At 38.1% G+C, this 22,476-nt stretch overlaps 2 protein-coding genes across 2 annotated transcripts in view; both read right to left on the bottom strand.

Moving 5' to 3' along the window:
* The window catches only part of LOC139118203 (protocadherin Fat 4-like), a 29,791-nt gene extending 9,940 nt beyond the window's left edge, over nucleotides 1-19,851 (bottom strand). The window contains exons 1-15 of the mRNA XM_070681496.1: nucleotides 19,287-19,851; nucleotides 18,422-18,529; nucleotides 17,094-17,280; nucleotides 16,500-16,594; nucleotides 15,941-16,081; nucleotides 12,991-13,087; nucleotides 12,201-12,485; nucleotides 11,458-11,612; nucleotides 10,768-10,960; nucleotides 9,754-9,962; nucleotides 8,920-9,135; nucleotides 6,731-6,740; nucleotides 1,716-1,841; nucleotides 1,310-1,440; nucleotides 837-952 (exon numbers count right to left, since the gene is read on the bottom strand). Coding sequence (XP_070537597.1) covers nucleotides 837-952; nucleotides 1,310-1,440; nucleotides 1,716-1,841; nucleotides 6,731-6,740; nucleotides 8,920-9,135; nucleotides 9,754-9,962; nucleotides 10,768-10,960; nucleotides 11,458-11,612; nucleotides 12,201-12,485; nucleotides 12,991-13,087; nucleotides 15,941-16,081; nucleotides 16,500-16,594; nucleotides 17,094-17,280; nucleotides 18,422-18,529; nucleotides 19,287-19,736 — 2,519 coding nt within the window. The 5' untranslated portion in view covers nucleotides 19,737-19,851. The remainder of the gene's footprint in view (nucleotides 1-836; nucleotides 953-1,309; nucleotides 1,441-1,715; nucleotides 1,842-6,730; nucleotides 6,741-8,919; nucleotides 9,136-9,753; nucleotides 9,963-10,767; nucleotides 10,961-11,457; nucleotides 11,613-12,200; nucleotides 12,486-12,990; nucleotides 13,088-15,940; nucleotides 16,082-16,499; nucleotides 16,595-17,093; nucleotides 17,281-18,421; nucleotides 18,530-19,286) is intronic.
* A 30-nt stretch (nucleotides 19,852-19,881) lies between these two features.
* On the bottom strand, nucleotides 19,882-22,420 carry LOC139118202 (protocadherin-11 X-linked-like). Its single transcript, XM_070681495.1, has 4 exons — nucleotides 21,959-22,420; nucleotides 21,311-21,409; nucleotides 20,875-20,997; nucleotides 19,882-20,649 (listed from the first exon to the last, which is right to left on the bottom strand). The coding sequence occupies exons 1-4, from the start codon at nucleotides 22,418-22,420 to the stop codon at nucleotides 19,882-19,884; spliced, it is 1,452 nt and encodes a 483-aa protein (XP_070537596.1).
* Between the last annotated feature and the right edge of the window lie 56 nt (nucleotides 22,421-22,476).

The raw sequence follows: 22,476 nt of genomic DNA, 5'->3' as shown, positions 1-22,476 counted from the left end.
GTGTTTTAACCAAATTTGAAAGTCTTTTATCGATACTGTCTGGTTTTACTCAATGGTTTACGGTCAGTCATACCGTCTTTTACACGTGCGTCAAGGAAGGACATGTTTATGAAACTGCTGGCGTGTTATGTTTTGATTGGCGTGAAGCAGTGTTTCTTGCCTGAGAGCTCACAAAGTAACTATGGTTGCTACGCGACTGGCAGTACGATGCCATCTCGTCGTATTTTTCGCATAATCTCGTGTAATTATCAACCACAAACAAAGCCTCCAAAAAGTTTAACACCTTTGAAGCTCATTTTAATATGAAAAGCCAATAGTCTACCGAGACGACCATGGAACAAAAGGCATGCAAGTGTTGCCACTCTGTCTATGTTTCTCTGTGGTTGAAGGTATATGATGATACTTTAGGTACATAGCTGCACTTGATTTTCAGAGATCATTATGCCTTCTTTCCTTGTATAACTACACTTTTCGTGTTATGAACGCACATATTAAGACTCGGATCAAAGTTTCTGATGGAATTTGTTCAAACCCAAGTCAACATACGAACAATCACTGCAAACACAAATAAATCAACGAGATAGACAATACTAAAATACATAGCAACGCGGCGGCGCCGATGTGGCAATAAAAATGTAAAGATCACTCTCCTCAAAGATGGCTGTTGAGTAAATTGTAGATTTTATATCTATGAAGACGAAACAGAAGTAAATTGTAACTTCTACCTTACGGAAAACATTTCTAGTACCTTTCAATTATAAATTATGGATAGTCAAAATTACACATTGCAACCAATCAGTAGGGTCAAAATAGTTGTAGCAGATCAAGCATATTACCCTTTTCCGTTTTCTGGGTCGCCGGTCATCACAACGATAGTCAAGTTATAGAGGCCAACGTCAAGTATATTGTTCACAGATATTTCTCCAGTGTTAACGTCAATGGTGAAAACATTCTAAAAAAGCCAAAAGAGAAATATTTGATGATAATATAAAATGCCCGTGTGCTATACATATTGTTTGATGGTTCAACTGAGTGGTACGCTAACTACAGACTGTTCGAAGTGTATGTTTCTCAGAACATCCAACTCTAAAAGAGACATTGAACGTGTCATTTCGACAATTTGCATTTGATTTAAGATAACAATGCTACATTCTTCATCTGTTGTTCCAGTTTGCATTTCTGTATGAACTTTAGGAAGAATTCTATAATGTACAATATTTCTCTAACGAAAATACTTTTATGTTATGACAACGAGTTCGTTCTTTTACGAGAATTTTATCGGCATTTCGCAAAATGTTAAAATGCCTACCAATGAACTTGATGGTTTAATTTCGTAGAATAGGCTTGGTAGAGGCTTTGTACCATTCTGTCTTGGTTCAATAGTGATATTCAGTGATTCTCCTATTTGCATATCTTCTGGAACATCTATTAAGTATTCGTCTGCCAAAAAAAAATTACACTGATAAACCAGCTTTGTCTAATGTCCAGCGTTTTCTAGGTGTATATAGACTCTCATCAAAATAAAGAATAAAGAGACTGAGCTTGGAAATTATTTCGGAAAGTTTATCTGAATGTTTGAAACTCACTTTGCGAAGGGATGACATCGACAAGCAGTGTGTACAACATGATAATAGGGTCTCTGAACATTGAACATCTCGTATAATACAATCGACGAATTCAAGATATACAACCACTTTTCATAACGTGCACCTTACCTTCTCTGCATCTTGGTGTGTATTTATACTGAAACGACACAGTTAACCATGATGCAGCAGGGTTCACATTCGTCGCACTGTAGGGTCCTTGAACGATAGGTTCGATGTTTCTGACAAATAATATAGCTGGAAACAATATATTGTTATGTAGGTCATTTACCCCACACTCATCATGACCTGAGTTCAATTAGTCTAGAACATTCTCAAGGTCACTGCCCTTAATGACCTCACAACCTTGAATTCAATTAGTCATGTTTGGAATGTTCTGGAAAGTTGATTAGTTGTGTAAGGGAGATAATTTTAGAACAGTAATTAGCATGTCAATAAAAGTTCTAGATTGTTCTTATATGCCTTTATAAAAGGGACGTGCTCAGCTTCCAGTCAGACTTTTGGGATCGTGTCTCTTGTGTGTTACTAAACTCCAGCAGTAGTCATTCTCAAGACTTTTCAAGACCTTCACTGCCAACGCTGGATTTATACTGTGGACTTTGTGCAGCTTCAAGCCTGCAAGCCAAAGGACTGTTCATTCATCCGACTGACTGTTACAACTCTGAGACTGGAGCTTTGCCGTCCCAGCTGAGATAAGTAGTCTGTACACTTTTAAAGCTTGTACTCTGTCCCTAACTTAGCAATTAGTTTTGTTTTCGTAATAAATTTTGTTTAAACGGAAACTGCTGAGTTCACCCTTTTGTTCGTTTTCTCTGCACGTAACAAATTGGGGGCTCGTCCGGGAGACGAATATTTTGAGCCGTTTGACAACATTTTGCCAGCCTTTTCAAAACTACTGTATACTGTGAACTCAGCCAAATCCAATCATGGCGGAATTTAAACCAGACGAATTTATGGATGACCTTGATCAGGACACATTTAATTCCCTCAGAAAAGACAACCTCATAACACTGGCCAATTTCCTTAAAGTAGAAGTCAAAAGATCTATGCGCAAGAGGGAAATACAGTACCGTATTGCCAAACATCTAGTTGATTTAGGCCAATTTGAGGAATCCACCCTGAAAGATTATGAGCCCAAGTCTACCTCTGAACTCAGAAAATTAGAATTAGAAATGCAGACAAATTTGGAGATCAAGAAACTAGAATTACAAATGAGAGAAAAGAATTACAAATGGAAAAAGAGAGACAGGCAGATTTGGAGCTTAAGAAATTGGAATTAGAAAAGGAAATGAAAGAAAAAGAATTGCAAATGAAGAAAGACAGAAAGAAAAAGAAAGGCAGGAAAGATTAGAAATGGAAGAAAGACAGAGAGAAAAAGAATTGCGATTAGAAGAACAGCGATTACAGGTAGAAATAAACGTTTAGAGCTTGGACAGTCAGGAAAATTCTTCCCTTCAGACAAGTTTGACATCACTAAGCATTTCAGGTTAGTTCCCCCTTTCCAAGAAAAGGATGTTGACAAATATTTTCTCCATTTTGAGAAAATTGCTCAGAGTCTGAATTGGCCTAAGGAGTCCTGGTCTATGCTTTTGCAGAGTGCTTTGGTGGGTAAAGCCAGAGAAATTTACATTCAGTTGTCAGTAGAGCAGGCTTCAAATTATGATTCTGTGAAGGAATTAATTCTCAAGGGCTATGAGTTGGTGCCTGAAGCTTACCGTCAGAAATTTAGGGATTGTGAGAAGGTGAAGGATCAAACTTATGTTGAATTTGCTCGAACAAAAGAACAACTGTTTGATCGTTGGTGTTCTTCGGAAAAGGTCAGTCAGAATTATGACAAATTACGACAGCTTGTTTTGATTGAGGAATTTAAAAGGTGCATCCGGAGTGACATCAAGACGTTTATCAATGAACAAAAGGCAGATACATTGGAGGTTGCTGCACGTTTGGCTGATGATTATTCATTGACCCAAGAATCCTCATTTTTCAGCAAACCATCTCAGTCCTTTTATACAGAAACAATGCAGGTAATGTAACTCCTCCTTTTCATCCAAGAATTTTTCAAAGGAGAATAGAAAATCAAATGACAACAGTTCACAGAGTTCAAGTAACACTCCCACATCATCAGATCCCAAGTCTCAATCTCCTTCTGACAAACAGTTTGGTACACTTTCTTGTAATTATTGTAAGAAAGACGGCCATTTAATGTCAGAGTGTTTCAAATTGAAAAGAAAACGTGAAGGTCAAAGTGGTCAAAGTGGATCTAAGCCAACCGGCTTTATTTCTTCATCAACTCAATTAGAGTCTAATAATGTGTGCAACACATTTTCTGAGGTTAAACCCCTCTCATCCCCAATTAATGAGGTCAAGGTCAATTCTTCTCAAGATAGCATTATGGGTATTTTCGAGCCATTTATTCATAATGGTTTTATATCACTTTCTAGTGATTTCTCTTCCGCTACCCCTGTCAAAATTTTAAGAGATACCGGGGCTTCCCAGTCTCTTTTGTTGGCAGATACCCTGCCGTTTTCTGAAAAGTCATTTTCAGGTTCTAAAGTTCTTATTAAGGGGGTAGATTGTAATGACTACATTCCTGTTCCTCTCCATAATGTCTATTTGTCTTCGGACTTGTTTCTGGACCTGTGGCTTTAGGTATTAGGCCTTTTTTGCCTTTTGAAGGGATTCACCTTCTTCTTGGAAACGACCTTGCTGGGACAAGGTCATTACTAATCCACTTGTGACTGATAATCCTAGTTTAGATCAGGATCCAGAGCCAATTGAACAAGAGATACCCGATTTATTTCCTTCATGTGCCATTACTCGAGCCATGTCAAAGAAAACTTCTGAGAATCAAAATACTCTCAAAAATAATGTCACAGATGTTGACTTAAATGACACCTTTCTCAGTCAGGTGTTTGACACGGATCATTCCGTTATCCCTCGTGGATTTGAAACTTCCAGTAAAACTTCTGCTGACCAAAGTCAGACATTTTCTAGATCAAATCTCATTGCAGAACAACACAAAGACCCAGATATTTTGTCTTTGTTTGACAGGGTAGATGATGAAGGTAAAACTTCAGATAGCTCTGTTTCCTATTATACAAAGTCTGGTATTCTCATGCGTAAATGGAGACCTCCAGATGTTTTGGTTGATGACGATTGGGCTATAAAACATCAAATTGTGGTTCCAAAGCCCTACCGTGCTGAAATATTGCGCCTGGCCCATGAAACTCCCTGGGCTGGTCACTTAGGAGTCAGGAAAACTTATCATAAAATTCTCAGTCACTTTTATTGGCCTAATCTCAGGCAGGATGTAGCACATTTCTGTAAAACTTGTCACACATGTCAAATGGTAGGAAAGCCAAATCAGACCATTCCAAAGGCCCCTTTACAGCCAATTCCTGCATTTCAAGAACCATTTAGTAGGATACTAATAGACTGTGTTGGGCCCCTACCAAAAACAAGATCAGGAAATGAGTACATGCTGACAATAATGTGTACATCAACTCGGTTCCCAGAAGCCATACCACTGAGAAATATAAAGACAAAGACTATAGTGAAAGCTTTAGTCAAATTTTTCACTTTATTGGCCTCCCTAAATGTGTCCAGTCCGATCAAGGCTCCAACTTTATGTCTGGTATTTTTCAACAAGTAATGGATCAGCTAGGCATTAAACAGTATAGGTCATCCGCCTATCATCCAGAAAGTCAGGGTGCTCTTGAGCGATTTCATCAAACTTTGAAAAACATGATTAGGACCTACTGTTTTGACACAGAGAAGCAGTGGGATGAAGGAATTCATTTTCTGCTCTTTGCTGTTAGAGAGTCAATTCAGGAGTCTCTTGGTTTTAGCCCATTTGAGCTTGTATTTGGACATACAGTCCGTGGCCCACTTAAGCTCGTTAAGAGAAAAATTCCTATCAGACGATGATGATTGTCTGAATATTTTGCAATATGTGTCAGATTTTCGTACAAAACTCTCTAAAGCATGTGAATTAGCCAGAGAAAATCTTGAGTCATCTCAGCAGTCAATGAAAACCAAATATGATAAAACACCTCAAAACGGAAGTTTGAACCAGGTCAAAAAGTTCTTGTTCTACTTCCGGTTCCTGGCAAACCACTCCATGCTCGTTACTTTGGGCCATACCTAATTGATAAGAAATTGAGTGATTTAAATTACATCATAATAACACCTGACAGGCGAAAACAAAAACAGCTATGTCACATAAATATGCTTAAGCCATATTTGGATAGGGATAATCCTACTATAACTCAGCCTGTCAGTGCAGTCAGTTCAAACCATTATGAAGATAGTGATACTGAAACTGACTTGAGTGAAAATACTCTAAACTCAAAGCTGGGCTCGGTCAAGCTTCAGAACTCAGAAATCCTGGAGAAGCTGGAGTCTACAAAGTTGGCACACCTCCAGCCAGAACAACAACAACAGGTGAAAGAACTGCTCCATGAATATAAACACCTGTTTCAAGATGTTCCAACGAGGACAAACGTCATCTACACGACGTTGATGTTGGGGACAGTAAGCCTGTAAAACAACATCCATACAGACTGAATCCAACAAAAGCGAAAATCTCCAGGAAGAAGTCAAATACCTGCTGGACAATGACTTTATTGAACCCAGTAAAAGTAACTGGAGTTCGCCGTGCATACTTGTTCCCAAATCAGATCACAGTTATCGTATGTGCACGGACTTTAGGAAGGTCAACACTTTAACAAAGACAGACACTTTCCCAATCCCGAGGATTGATGACTGCATCGACCGAGTGGGAAAAGCCAAGTATGTGACGAAATTTGACCTACTGAAGGGATTTTGGCAAGTCCCTCTGACGGATCGTGCTCGTGAAATATCCGCCTTTGTTACACCAGACGGATTGTTCCAGTACAAGGTGATGCCATTCGGAATGAAGAACTCTCCGGCAACGTTCCAACGGATGATCAACGACGTCATATCCGGGCTAGACGGATGTGCAGCTTACGTTGACGACGTCGTCCTGTATAGTGACACCTGGGAGGAACACATCAAGCTCATGCGGAAGTTCTTTGAGAGACTGAGCAAAGCAATGTTGACTGTCACCTTGCCAATCTGAGTTTGGTTGGGCGAGGGTAACTTACCTCGGACATACTGTAGGACAGGGTGAGGTAAAACCTGTTGATGCCAAAATCAGTGCCATTTCAAGTTTTCCCATACCAAACTGCAAACGACAACTGATGCGCTTTCTCGGTATGGCTGGTTACTACAGAAAATTCTGTCCAAATTTCTCCACAATTACTGAGCCTTTGACTAACTTACTTAAAAAGAAAGTAAAGTTTGTTTGGTCAGAGCAATGCCAACAGGCATTTGATACACTTAAAGCCATACTGCAAAGTGCCCCAGTGTTGTCTGCACCAGATTTCACTTTGCCATTCAAATTAGCTGTAGATGCTAGTGATACGGCTGCTGGTGCTGTTTTATTGCAAGAGGATAGTCATGGTGTAGATCATCCTGTTTGCTATTTTTCACGCAAATTTAACAAATCCCAGAGAAACTACTCTACAATTGAAAAAGAGTGTTTATCTTTGATATTAGCTTTACAGCATTTTGAAGTTTATGTTACTTCTTCAAATCAGCCAATAGTGGTTTATATTGATCACAACCCTCTTGTTTTTCTGCAGAAATTTAAAGGCAAAAATCAGAGATTGCTAAGATGGAGTTTAATGTTACAGGAGTTTAATCTTGACATTAGACATATCAAAGGCAGAGACAATTTAATTGCAGACTGTCTCTCTCGTATTTAGAGTTTATTGTTGTTCACTTTCAAGAAATTTTACTTTAGAGTAAAAAAAATTTGAGTACTTAAATCCTTTTCAAGATTACATTTGTAAAAGAAAGATTTTTCTTTGAAAAATTTTCTTTTTTTGAAGAGGGGGTGTGTTATGTAGGTCATTTACCCCACACTCATCATGACCTGAGTTCAATTAGTCTAGAACATTCTCAAGGTCACTGCCCTTGATGACCTCACAACCTTGAATTCAATTAGTCATGTTTGGAATGTTCTGGAAAGTTGATTAGTTGTGTAAGGGAGATAATTTTAGAACAGTAATTAGCATGTCAATAAAAGTTCTAGATTGTTCTTATATGCCTTTATAAAAGGGACGTGCTCAGCTTCCAGTCAGACTTTTGGGATCGTGTCTCTTGTGTGTTACTAAACTCCAGCAGTAGTCATTCTCAAGACTTTTCAAGACCTTCACTGCCAACGCTGGATTTATACTGTGGACTTTGTGCAGCTTCAAGCCTGCAAGCCAAAGGACTGTTCATTCATCCGACTGACTGTTACAACTCTGAGACTGGAGCTTTGCCGTCCCAGCTGAGATAAGTAGTCTGTACACTTTTAAAGCTTGTACTCTGTCCCTAACTTAGCAATTAGTTTTGTTTTCGTAATAAATTTTGTTTAAACGTAAACTGCTGAGTTCACCCTTTTGTTCGTTTTCTCTGCACGTAACAATATTAGGAGTCTTTTGCTTATATATATATTCTTGTTAATCTAGTGGTGCATTTTGAGCATACTAATAAAGCTAGTTTTTAATATTATATATCAATTTTTAGTTTGCTGTTCAATCTTCTTCAAAGAGCGACAGCTATTCTCATTTCCAGCAGATTATGAAGCATGGTGGATTGTAAAGTTTGTAAATCTGTAAAATACGCTGTCAATAACGGAAACGCATTATTTCCCTATATTTGAACACTTGAATCCAAATTACAGTGTTCGACATTTTTGTAGACCTATACCAAAACCAAACTGATGGTTTCTGAACAGTGGCCTCCTTGCTATGGCTAAAGAAGACAGCCGTCCAATTATAGAAAAGAGAAGAAACGAAACAATATCTCTGGTTGATAATCTCAAGTAATTTGAAACTCTCAAACCAGCCATAGTCATTGAATGATGGTTTTTACTGCTTTGCGTGCGTTGTAGGTAAAATGACTGCATTTGTGAAAATAGAACTTATCAACATACATGCGTCAAGTATGACTGAACAAGCAATCCATGCACAAAATATAATACAGATGTGTGTTAATGTTCTTATTAAAGTTGTATATTATCAGTTTAGATACAGTATTAGAGGAGACCAAAGCATAAGTTTAGAAATAACATAACCGAATGCTGCAAGTATTGTTACCCTAGGTAAAGCCAGAGTATCGTATCATAAAGTGCAGTAATTCTCCAAGGAGAAAAGTGTGATTAAGAATGATTAAGACGCTTGCGCGTTTCTGAGAGAGAAAACTTGTATCAGTCTGGTGGGATGGTGAATAAGACGATCCTTACCTCAATACTTATAGTAGATGTGAGATTTAATTTATACAAGTTATCTGTGGTTGTTATAGCACCGTCCGTTTGATTGATGTTAAAATAATCTGACGGAGTGACGGAACCAATGCCTTCAAAGCGAGCTCTGGCAATGTGATAGAAACATTCTGTGTTCTTTCCAAGATCGGGATCCCTGGCGTTTACGATGGTAACGGTATCTCCGGAGCTACCGCCCTGTCGATAAAAATGATTACAGAATTCATGAGAAATAAAAGTCAGAATAATGAACTTCTTTGGCTTCTCAAATCGAGAAGTAATTTAATTTGGATTCTAAGGTTTTATAAATAGGCAAGTGATCAAATGGCTCACGTGTGATCTATCAATTGTTTCGGCCAACAAGTTCACCTGTCACTGTTAAGTTTAAAGACAATAGAAATTAACAACTCAGTATATCATTAGCATCGTAATCGTGACATTCAAAATTAAAACGTCCCGAATATCACAATGTGTCAACTTCAGGTCCAAGAGCCACATTCGAAATGTTACGTAACAAATCAGCAAGTTTAAAACGAAATGGCGGGAAGACATAAAATCGTGTCACAATGTAATGCTTCCACGGCAACACTCCTCCCCTGAACTGATAGAACAGTGAAACGACGATTTCAGAAATAAATACCCAGAAAATATCACAGTATCATTCAGTTTTCACTTGTTTGTAAAATTCATTGATCACATGAACCTTAATGACTTGTTGTATCATCCATAAAGTCTTACTGGAGATTATGAAGCGGTTACGATATAAAGTTCAAAAAGAGTTCAAAACGCTCAAAATTATCCCTCTGTTTTAAATACCTGTGTTATGGTAGCATTCAGTTCCTGTGGTAGTTCTGGGGCGTTGTCATTTGCGTCACTTATGGTGATGGTGAGAGTGACAGTCGCAGATTTTGGATCTGGTGTGACGTCATGAGCTGAAATGATCAACTCAACTGACGCTAGGGTTTCTCTGTCGAGTGGTTTGTTTACGTTTATTTGCCCAGTCAGGTGATCCAGAGAAAATAGTTCTGTTGATTAGTTACAGAATAGTTAACAGACATGGTAACAAAAGTCTACTTCCTATTATAATACTATGACCCAGATAAAAATGATAATAAGGGAGGGACCTAGAACTAGAAATAATATACGTTTATCCTTTGGGCAGATTGAATCGCTACAGTTGCCTCTTTTTGTGTTTTTGACTTGCAATATTTTCTATCTCGCAAATTATGGACTGTCACAATTTTCAGTATCGCATTTGCAATGTTTCAATATCATATTGAAAATGTTGCAGTATCAATATGCTTCAATATCGCATCCAATAGGTCATGTGATTCACAAGTACTGAAGATGTCATTGATAAATCTGAAAGACGTACAATGGCTATAGATTTGGAACTTCTTTTTGGGGGCGTAATGAGCAGTCGGATCTTTTAAATGTTAGATCAATAGCAGCTTAAGCTTTCAAGATAAAGCTAAGATAGTTCATAAATTTGGCTAAATCTTTTATACCATGGAAATTCACATGTGACATTTTTGAAATACAGCTATATGCGTGTAGATGCCATTTATAGTTTCCACGTTGCAAGTCTGTGACTCACGTGACGAAAAAGTATTCTTGGATATGTAGTGTTGTGCTGAGATAGTTATTATTTCCGCCGACATGTCCTTGCTCATTCAACGCACTTAATTCATCTATTTCCTGTTTTTTCCGGTCTACAATAACAGAAGAATTAGACGACTATGGCACAGAGCCAAGAAAGATGGAGACGGAATAATATGTAAATCTGATTTTCATAAGATAAGATAAAGAGTGACAGGTAACCCTGCTTACCATCGTCATTGCCTCCAACAATATCATAGAAGACTTCCCCATTGGCATCTATGTCATCATCTGTCGCAGTGGGCGGGTTGAGAGGTTCTGTATTTACCGCAGTACCTATCAAACTATGTTCATTCACGGTTGCCCAATATGAATCTGACAAAAACCTTGGAGGGAAGTTAACTTCTTCTATGTTTATTTCGATCTATAGATACCAAAGAGAAGATGAAAAATGGAGTACTCCCATTCAACAATGTGATGAAAAAAGATGCGCCCTCATGTACATTATTCGATTTTGAACCACACTTTATGGCGATGTTCTTGCTGTATAAGATCAATTAAAGACAGTCTATCTCAGACTGCAAAAGTAAGAAATAATGACTTTCCGTATGTATTATCTTTTGAATACTGAAGAGTCGACCCTACTGGCGAAAGATCTCATTCGTCATCGAAAATTAATTTCTTACAAGCTCGATCGTTATTTTAGGAAAGCAATGTCTGTTCCCAACAAGTAAAAGTCGCAAGCTGTGCTGCTTTTAATCGCCACTTTTGTGCTTGAAACACACTTTTGAACCTTTGAAACAAATTTTTGAATTATATTAAACACAATATAATAATCACTTTGCATAACTGAACCTGTAAATACAAGAATTTCTACAATATATTGAATACACTTGGTTTTGAAAAAAAAAGTTAATCTACCATGGTGGTGCTACTTAGCGGCTCCGCCCCAGTGTCTTGACATCGGATCGATAGTAAGCAAGACCCAGATGGTTGGCTGTATAGAGTATCAGCTGTAAGAATTTGTCCTGTAGTAGAGTTTATTTCAAAATGGTTCTGGCTGCAGTTTCCACCACCTTGAAAGATACAAATTAATCAAAATATACAAGATTTAAAGCACTTTCACATCTAGCAAAGATGTTACAGACGAGAACAATGTCTCAGCTACCTAGGCCATTTATCATGTCATAAGAAAACTGTTACATTATCAAAATTGAGTATTCACAATTACCAGTATGAGAGATTTCTCTATTCAAACAACAATAAGGTCTTCAATATTTCCGATATCACATGATGAAATAAAAAAGCCATTTTGATCAATATGTGTGTTGGTCGCAGAGCACAAATCCTTGACGCTGGAAACGTTCCTGGCATATAATGTTATATAATGTTATAATTAAATGATAGAATGATTATCGAAATAAAAATTAAGACATGCCCGCATCGTTCCGGAAGGTATGCCTTTTTTTCTAACAAGTTGTCAAAACTACAGTAGAGGTGGTATTGCCTAAATAGTCGTGATAACACACTTTGACAACTCGATCAAAATTATGATAGTTTTTCTTTATAATTGAAAATGCATATGTTATAAAACGGAGACGATTAGCCATCTTTAGGTTTTGCTTAAACCTTATTCGGACGATGACGCATATCGCTTGACATACCTATGATGTCATATGTGACCACAGCGTTAATCCCAATGTCTCTATCCACTGCTGATACCATCAACACCTTGGTTTTTGGTGGAGAATCCTTTGGTAATGGCACATAATAGTTGGGATTCACAAACTCAGGTGCATTGTCATTGTAGTCTTCAACGACAAATGTAATAAATACAGGAGTCGATGTTTTCTCTGGGGTTCCCCCGTCTACTGCTATCACTTTTATTGTGTGAGTGTCCTCAGTTTCTCGATCAAGTGATTGTGCAGTTTGAATTGAACCAGAAATTTCTAGATGTCATTGAGATGAACAAGAAGAAATAAAAAACATAAAAGTTAGCTTTGGTAACTGCGCTATATTAGTGATATTCCATGTTGTTTACAAATTGTTAAAATATGCTAAGTTCCCATATGCATAATATGTAAAATCACGAGATTTTTACTCTGTGCCCTTTTCAGTGTCTCTTAAATACAGTCGTTGTCACGGACACTCTTAACGATCATCGACCAGCTGATCTCAAAGTAAAACTTCTTATACCGAGCTCCTTCAACATAGAGCAGCTGGTATTTCAGTTACTTTAGAGATGTAAAAGACGGCATTCAACAACTCTCACCTGCTGTAAGTCCAGACTTACCAACAACACACATTCCTTCACTTCATTGGCAAACCGCTATCGTTTAATACCGAAGATCGGTTAAACACGGATTGTATAAACGTCACTGCTGAACTGCTATGTCTGACTATGCAAATAACCCGTCAATTGTAATATTCCATTTCCTTGATATTCGTACTCACCATTGACATAAAACATGCCGTTTGAATCCTCTTCAAGCTGAAATGTGATTTCGGCATTCTTGCCTTTGTCTTCATCATTAGCTGCGACATATGATACCTATGATAAAATAGCGAAGTATGATACAATTTACACATGTTAAAACAGACTGAATGTCACTTATCAATGTGTAGTACAATATATTATTATTATTATTATTAAAAATTGTTTAAAATGCACTACACATACGTCTCAGCACATTGTACATAGCTGTATAAAATAATTTAAAAGAATACAACCACACTAAAAAATTAAAACAGAAAATTACAAATAAAACTGAGTAAAAAGGTAGGTTTTCAAACTGCGCTTAAAACTATCTACACTTCTGGCGGTCTTAATTTCAAATGGCAAATCATTCCATAGTAAGGGTGAACATACTGAAAACGCTCTCTGTCCATATGTCTTGTTAAAGTTGCCACGGGGCTGGGTTAAACATAATTTGTCACTCGATCGCAGGTCTCTGGCAGGTACATATAAATCTAATAAATCTCTCAGATAAATAGGTGCATTTCCATGGATAATTTTGAATGTAAACAAAAGAATTTTAAATCTGATGCGGGCCTCTACAGGTAACCAATGTAAATCTTGTGAGAACGGGTGTGACATGATCGAATTTGCGCGTACGAGAAACTAACCTCGCCGCAGCATTCTGTAAAGACTGTAGTCGAGCAAGTTGTCCTCTAGGGATACCAAACAAAAGACTGTTACAATAGTCTAAGTGAGACGTCACAAATGCATGGACTAGTTTTTCAGTTGTAGATCTGTCAAGAAGTTTACGAATCTTACTTATTCTATGCAAAGAGAAGAAACCATTTCTGCACAACATATTAATATGGTCAGACATGCTACCGTCCTGACTTAAAGTAATGCCAAGATTTCTGACTGAAATTGAAGGGATTATGTCGCATTGACCAATTCTCAGACTGTCTAGCTTTGTCACATCAGATTTTAAACGTGATGAGAAGTGAATAACTTCAGTTTTGTTGTCGTTCAGTACAAGCATGTTAGATTTCATCCAGCTGCGGACGTCGTCGACACAGAGTTCAATGTTATTACGAATATCGTCAGGTCTATTGCAGATGACATAAATTTGCGTATCGTCCGCGTATATCATGCAATCAATCCCATGGTGTACGAAGATGTCTTCAAGAGGTGCAGTGTAGAGTGTAAACAAGAGAGGGCCGAGAACAGATCCTTGCGGAACACCGTATTTCATGCGAGAAAATGGGGATGATGCAGATCCAACCTTGACGCATTGCTGGCGATCAACGAGGTACGAACGAAACCAAGATAGACATTTGCCCGTTATACCGAAACGAAATTGTAGTCTCTGAAGCATAATTTCATGATCAATTGTGTCGAACGCCGCTGATAGATCTAACATGATGAGAATCACATCATGTTTGTTATTCAAGGCAAGCATTATGTCGTTGTGAACACGGAGGAGAGCAGTTTCTGTGCTATGGTTAGCACGGTAAGCGCTTTGAAACTTTGTGAAAAGACTAAATCTAGTGAGGTGCTGGTTCAATTGCTGAACAACAGCCCGCTCGAGGACTTTCGATAAGAAAGGGAGGTTTGAAACCGGCCTGTAGTTCTTCAGAATGTTCTGATCAAGATCTACTTTCTTTATTAATGGACGAATTATCGCTGACGTAAAATGACTCGGAACGATGCCAGTTGTGAACGAATTGTTGAATAGATCCGCAAGGAAAGGTGCCAAGATGTGTACACATTTCTTCAACACTCCATGTGGTAGAATGTCGAGTTCACAAGATTTCGGTGATGACTGTTTCACTAACGCAATTATATCCCCAGGTGATACCAGGTCAAATTCAGCTAAAGTATGGCTCGGCATTACATCATTAATCTCACAGCTGTGCGGTTGTAGACCAATCCTGTCACGAAGTTGCGACACCTTGTTTTCAAAATAATTCATGAATGCTGATGGAATCTCTTTCATTGGGATGTTGTTTGGCATGTCGTTGGATGAAGCTGTTCTCGAATCAGATAGTTCTGCAACAATGGCAAACAATTTCTTGTTATCTGCGTCTTCAATTCTAGTCCGATGATAGGCTGATTTTACTGCATCACAGCGGCGTGAATATTCCACGCGCTTTAAAACGAACATTTGACGTTCGATTTCTAACTGTGATTTGCGCCAATTTATTTCCAGTCGACGAACCTCTCTTCTCAGAGTCAGTAGATCCTCAGAGAACCATGGTGCACGCACTTTATTTAAGACCGATTTGCTTTTGACAGGGGCGACTGTATCGAGAGCATCGGTAACAACGTCATGGAAATAAAGATACAAATCCTCTGGGTTGGTATTGCATGGATGACCGATCATTTTGGATGAAATAATATCAATCAATCTGTCAATGTTCATCGTACGAAAGTGACGTTGTGAGATTTTTACCTTGGTGTTGGGTGATCGTTGAACATTCAGCCCAAAATATAATAAGCTGTGATCAGAGTTAAGGGAGTCGTAAGATTTGATGGAGTGAAGCAATTGCTCTGATGATCGCGTTATAAGTAAATCCAATGTGTGGCCTTTGCTGTGTGTTGATATCTTGACATGCTGTTGTAGGCCGACTGAGTGAAGAAGGTCGATTAGCTTACTTGTGTCGGAAGAATCTGTGTTCTCAAATGGAAAATTAAAATCTCCAGCAATTAAGAGATGGCCCGAGGAAGGTACGGCTGTTTCCAAAAGAGTGGAAAACTCGGAGATAAAGTCACTTACTGTCGCCTTATTCTTCGTTGATTTTGGAGGACGGTAAACAGCGATAATACGTAGAAACTGACTTGCAGATTTAAATGTCACGTCTAACGATTCGAAGGACTGGAACATCTTTGATCTTTTTTCCACAAGTCGTGGAATATATGCAGTGAAATCTAATGTATGCGTGTACTTACCTCAATCCCCGTCCCTGTATTTTCATTCAATGTCACGATCGTTGATTCTGCTGTAATAAGTGGTGCGTTGTCATTTTCATCCAACACTAGAACGTTGAAGGCGACCGTAGCATTGAGGGATGGGAAGCCTTTGTCCTTGGCCTTCAAGAAAATATGTAAAATGGTGTGTTAGAGTTGTGTAGGTGAAATATTGCAGTCACACACACACACACACACACACACACACACACACACACACACACACACACACACACACACAACATATATATATATATATATATATATATATATATATTATATATATATATATATATATACACACACATACAATGCATATAATGCACGATGCAAGCATGCATACGTAATTTTGCAAGCGTTTCTGTGAAAAGGGTGCTTTCAAAAATACAATAATTCACGGTATTTATGAAAAAACTGTCGTTTTATGAACTTGCTCATTGCTGGATGGTAAAACTAAATTTGTGTTCGACCAATAATGCATCAAGGCAGGTGGCAAATAAATAATTAATGGCAACTGAAAGTGCAAAACGTGATTTTTTACCATGATAATCATGTTGTAGGATTCCACAGATTCTCTGTCAGCTCCCCTAATGACACTAAGATCACCGGTAGAGTCATTAATAAGGAAAATATCATCTGTAAGGGAGAGTAATACACAAATTACAGCATGATTCATGAAGTATCTTCCTTTACCAAAATCTTAGTTCCAATTCCACAAAACAATGCAGAATAATAGTGAAGAAGTAATGCAGAAATCAGTAAAAAATTGTTAAAAGGCAAAGGATAAAAAGTGCAACAAGTTAAAACAAATACAGTTTTAACTTGATGCAGTTTTTATCCTCTGCCTTTTAACAGGTATTTTATCTCTCGCTGGTCGGCCAATTTTTATTGTATTCATTTTCACTTGCTGCAATTTTATCCCTCTTTTGAGGTCGTTTGTAATTGTTAATGCAGAAATCATACTAGTAATACGAAAGAGATATAAGTTAGAAGTTGTCTAAAATTTAACATTGTAAGTCATAGAATCCTTGAAATGCAACCTTGTCGAAGTTCCTTTCTAGCTTGTAATTTTCCTTCATTTTAAGACATGTTATGTCGTAAACAACACGTAATCTGACTTCCAAGATGTACCTACCGTCATTTCCGTCGACAATGCTGTATACAATCTGTGAGTTAGGACCTTCTTGATCTCTATCTTCCGCTTTGAATTTAACAAATGAAGAATTTACAGAATTTTCCAGTAGTTCAGTCCATAGTACTGGTTCTTGTGGGTGTACAAAGTAAGGAGCTTCATCGTTTACGTCTTGAATGATTATCTCTACCTGTCGTGGTATTCGAAAGAGCGAATGTCAAGAATTATCCTATTAAACTTCTTTTGACGTCCGTGTTGTGTGACCGTTTATCTAAGCGAGCCATGAGTTAATATCAAATATGCTCTTTTTACACAATGTATCTTGGAAAGTGCTGATTGCAAAAATATCACAACTTCTTCCTTTATAACCCTGTATATGTAAGGTGTAAGATGCTCAACAACATTACCCAAGTCATTGTTAGGTGTGTTGTTAAAGTGTATATGAAAAGATTTTAGCTCACGCTAAGACAGTATGCGCCTCGAGATTGAAGGACGTAAACTTTTGCTCAAAATTCCCTCAATTAAAATATCAACCATTATTATACATCTATCATCGACAACAACAGAATTTTGCGTGCGCTGAAAAAGTCGTCAGGAACTCCTGTTCCTTAACAGACAACCCCTGCGGCTGCATCTACGCGTTCACTGTTGAAGTAAAGGGTTCAAGTGACCCATTTGACGATTGCTAGAACGTCTCACGTTCTGTACATGTGCACGGGCTATCCAGAGGGGCGTACAAGATAGCGTTTCATACTTGCGCTACAAATCGAAAAACAATCGTTGACATACACGAAAGGGGTCAATGCTTGGCCCATTTTATACCCTAATGATGAATGTAAGATATTTAATGATAAGGTTATCACGAAAATACCGCAAAAGATGCACTCGGCCGCGCATTATCCTCAGCTTTGCGTCAGGCAAAACCAATCTCCTCGTGCATCCCTTGCGGTAATTTTATAATAGCATCATAGTATCTTATTCTTTCTATTCGCAAGGCTATCATATAATTCTGATTGATCGTTCTAACATACCTGTTTTCTTCTATGGACTCAACTGATCACTCACATTTGCTCTTTGAAATACATGTCCGAATATTCAAATGTTTGTTATAAACGTAATTATTTGAAACAGTATGCATCTTTCCTATCCAGATCTTACCTCGTTTTAACTTATCTGGTCTTGTTTTACATGTAACCTATCTCATCATGCCTCATCTTGATCTTTGTTATCTAATCACAGCTTAAGTTATCTTGGGTCAACGACTTCAAGGCAAATGTTTTGGCAAATCAGACCCTCTTCCCTTGAAAATAAATTATGCAACACCAACTTACCAACGTGAAAGCAAATCCGTCAAGTAGGTCATCGCCTCTAGCCAGAACGTTGAAAGTTAATTTGGATGTTGCCTCTCTATCGATTGGCCTCGTGATGTTTACAGAACCCTGTTGATAAAGTTTGATATCGTAACTTTAACTGCCAATGTGCTCTAGATCAACATTTATCGCCAAGTAAAGAACCGTTGGAGTAATAAAAAATGCAATTCGATAAAAACTCTCTGCAATTGATCTCAACCATCGTTTAGCACTGCAAACATCCGACGAAATTATGATTTTTCGGCTTCTCCAACAAAATGCAAATTGCAAAATGCAAATTTAGGTTAAAACTACTCACAGGTTTTGATCGGCAAACAAATGCTGAGAGCAAATTCTGAATAGTGGTTGAGAAGTACGTAGACACACTATTGCAATGGCACTCTTATGTGCGATTTGTAATTATCAATAACTTTATCAACATTGTAAAGCTGAAAAATGTTTACCCACTGCCTGTTAAATCTCGGACACAAGATAATTCTGTAGTGGACATACCGAGACTTTGACCGTAGTACAGTAACGACGATGTACACGAGGACTAAATTTGAGAACAAATTATGTCTAATAGATATTAAAATATTTAAATTACTGTATAGAACACACAAATTACATATGTTTAATTGTAATTCGATCACAAACGTACATGTTCATGCTTTCAATTTGCAAATTGCTGTTACAGATGTTAGATGATCGATCATCGACAATCGTCATTACCACAGTTGTGATCATCGTCATCATTGTTATCAAGTTATTCTTCTGAGGAAGGCTTTCTGTTTCGAATGTATTACAAATCGTTGCGTAGGACTGCATTTCTAGAAAGTTACCTTACCGTTTGTCGGTCCAAAACTACCTCGTCTATCGCATAAGGTAGCTCATAGAAAAGACCCTTGTTTTCAATTCTGCTGAAGGCCACAACAGTACCGACGGAGATGCTATCTTCATTTTCCAAAACCGAAAATTCATACCTAGTTTCATTAAACTCATACACTTGTGATGGTTTTTCGAATGTAATGACCACCATACCAGTGTCTTCTTTCGGTGGTGATCCGCCATCTTTAGCAGAGATATTGAATGTCAGTATCTCATCATCAACACCAGTAACTGGGGTGTAATCTTCAATGACAGTGATGGCACCATTTGGACTTATTTGAAATGTGTCTTTGTACTTCTCACTTATAACAGAATATGTAATTTCTGCATTGCTGCCACTATCGAGATCCGTGGCAGACACGAACGAGACTAGAGTTCCAGCTGTTATGCCGCCTGGCGGAAGAAGCATTGTCGCGTCATATTTTTGTGATGAAAAGTTTGGTTCATTATCATTTACATCGTCAACCAGAATTCTCACTGTCGAGGAGGACGATCGTGACGGTTTTCCGCCATCAGTTGCTATGACTACAAGATCATATGAGGGAACTCTCTCCCTATCTAGTGCAGTATTTGACGATACAGTCTCCATCACTACCGATGGTAAAATTACTTGGATCAGTCAAAGAGTATTCTATCTCAGCGTTCTCACCAAAGTCAGGATCGGAAGCGATTACAGTTAATATCGTAGATCCCATCTGTCCTTCCAGAGTGCGTCCATTGTAAAACTGTTGATCAAAGCGAGGCGAGTTGTCGTTCACATCTAAAACAGTAACACTTACATTGACTAAAGTTTCCCTCGCTGGATATCCCTGGTCTCGTGCGATTATTCCTAAGATGTATTTATCTTTCGTTTCTCTGTCGAGTTCAGAACGCAAAGACAGCTCACCTGTAGTGTAATTAACTCGAAATTTCCCATCACCCCCTTCATGGATGTAAAATCTCAGTTCACTGTTGAATCCCTCGTCAGCGTCTGTAGCTTGTATTGTTGTTAATATAGTTCCTATTGGAGAATCCTCGCTAATAGTCAAATTTTGTAGCTGTTCAGTATCTGTGAATACTGGTGAGTTATCATTAGCATCTGTGATCTCTACAGTGAACGGCACGCTGTTTGAGTTTCCCTGGTCAGCGCCGTCTCTGTCTCGAGCAACCACTGTCAACTGATATTCCTTAACGGATTCATAGTCCAAGTCAGGATTTGGCTGTAGCCACACCATTCCATTCTTTGGATCAATAGCAAAAGATTCACTGCCTGTTCCTGTGATGGAATACCTAATTTTAGCGTTCAACCCAACATCCCTGTCTATTGCTTGGATTGATGCATTCTGTAAAACAAAGTTAGAAAATCAGTCTTTAACGCACGTAATATCACCAAAATAGAATGAAGGACACGTTTCGATCTCAGGATCTACAATACCAGGAGGAAAGTATTCATGGACACAGTGGGGGAAAATGAGGAAATATTTAATGCCGGTTTATATTCTTGCATTTCACACCTGAGAACTTAACAGGAGAGGGTCCTTCAAGCCGAATATTGGTCATGAACTTACAATTATAACCTGTGTCCGTTCACTGAGAGATCCAGCATCTTCTCTTATTGAAGCGGAGTAAGATGGTTCACCAAATGTTGGAATTTCATCGTTGACATCTTCGATTGTGATTTCCAGAAGAATCTGCCAAAATGTTAGGGGAGGAACATGTGGAGTCCTAATGATTGCATGCCATTACAAAGAAGAAGAATAAAAGTGCAAGGTTCTTGTAAAAATGGCATTTGCATCAAATCTCCTAAATCGGCCAATTACCGAGTATTAGCGAAATTGTGAAGCCAATGTCGCATCATCTCATCACTACTATTTCCAGCTCACTGTCTGATTAATATTTCCATCTCAAGATTCATGATCACTACACATTTTGTACGGTAAATGAGAATGAAGTAGTGAAGTAATAATTCATTAATATGCCCAACAATTAACCTGTTATACTGACCTCTATTCCAGTCAAACATTGATTATCCAGAACGATTACTGAAAATTCGTAGATATCCTGTTGCTCTCTGTCCAGTGGTAGCCTTGTGCTTATTATTCCCTAGATATGAAACATTTCATAATTACATTCGTCAAAGCCTTTAATTGCATTAGAATTGATAATCATAATTTATGATTGTACACTGTATTACAATATTTGTTGATGACTTGATTGCTTTGAATATCGCATATGAGAATCAACCAAAGATGAATGAAAACTATTCTCTCATGAATTTACAGCATACGCAATTCGGACAGTTCCTGTGTTGACACTATTGACAAAGACGAACTATTTTTCTCTCACATCATTTGTTTATGATATACACCCAGAGTACGTCTTGAATTATTCGTCTACTTAATGGTTTTTGTAGATTCAATCTCTGGATCATTATGCAAGATCATATTACCGTACGAAGATATAACTGCCTGTACAAATGTTTATGTCCTCCCTTGGAACAAAGTCATAGTTATGAAGTGCCCAAAGTTTGTTTCATCGAGATTGTATATTATGCGTTGCTTTGTGTCGGTATGGTTGGTACCAACATGAACTCCTACCTTTGATAATAAGATGCTAACATTAGAAAAGAGTCATAGAAGACTTGAACCTCACCGTTGTTTCGTTGATAGTGAACTCGAAGTCATCTGGCCGCCCTACACTTATTCTGTATTTGAATTTTATGTCATCGTTTTTGGGATCCGATAAACTGACATTAGCTACAAATGTCCCCACTGTAGCATTCTCTGGAACGGCAACTTCATAACTGGTTTCGTTCTTTTCGATGTCTCTGACAAACAGTGGTTCCACTGTCAGAAGAACTGCGGACGACGACGTAGTGAATCCGTCAGTGACAGAAACAGGAATTAATAGTTTACCATCGTTTAAATAGCCGCCATTCTTTAATCGACGTAGATTCACTGTGCCCTCGGTGACGATTTTCCCGTCTTGGCCGATTGAAAATAGGGATGTGAGATAGCTATCTTGACTTGACATAGAATATGTCAACATAGCATCAACGTCGCCATCTATTGCGGTAACCACAGCAACAAGGCTCCCAAGTGGGGCGTACTCCATGATTGTACTTTCGTATAGCGTGTTTGTGAAATTAGGACGGTTGTCATTGATGTCTT

This window comes from Ptychodera flava, chromosome 19, assembly GCF_041260155.1.
Source record: "Ptychodera flava strain L36383 chromosome 19, AS_Pfla_20210202, whole genome shotgun sequence".
Lineage (NCBI taxonomy): Eukaryota > Metazoa > Hemichordata > Enteropneusta > Ptychoderidae > Ptychodera > Ptychodera flava.
This window is presented reverse-complemented; position numbering and strand designations above follow the sequence as displayed.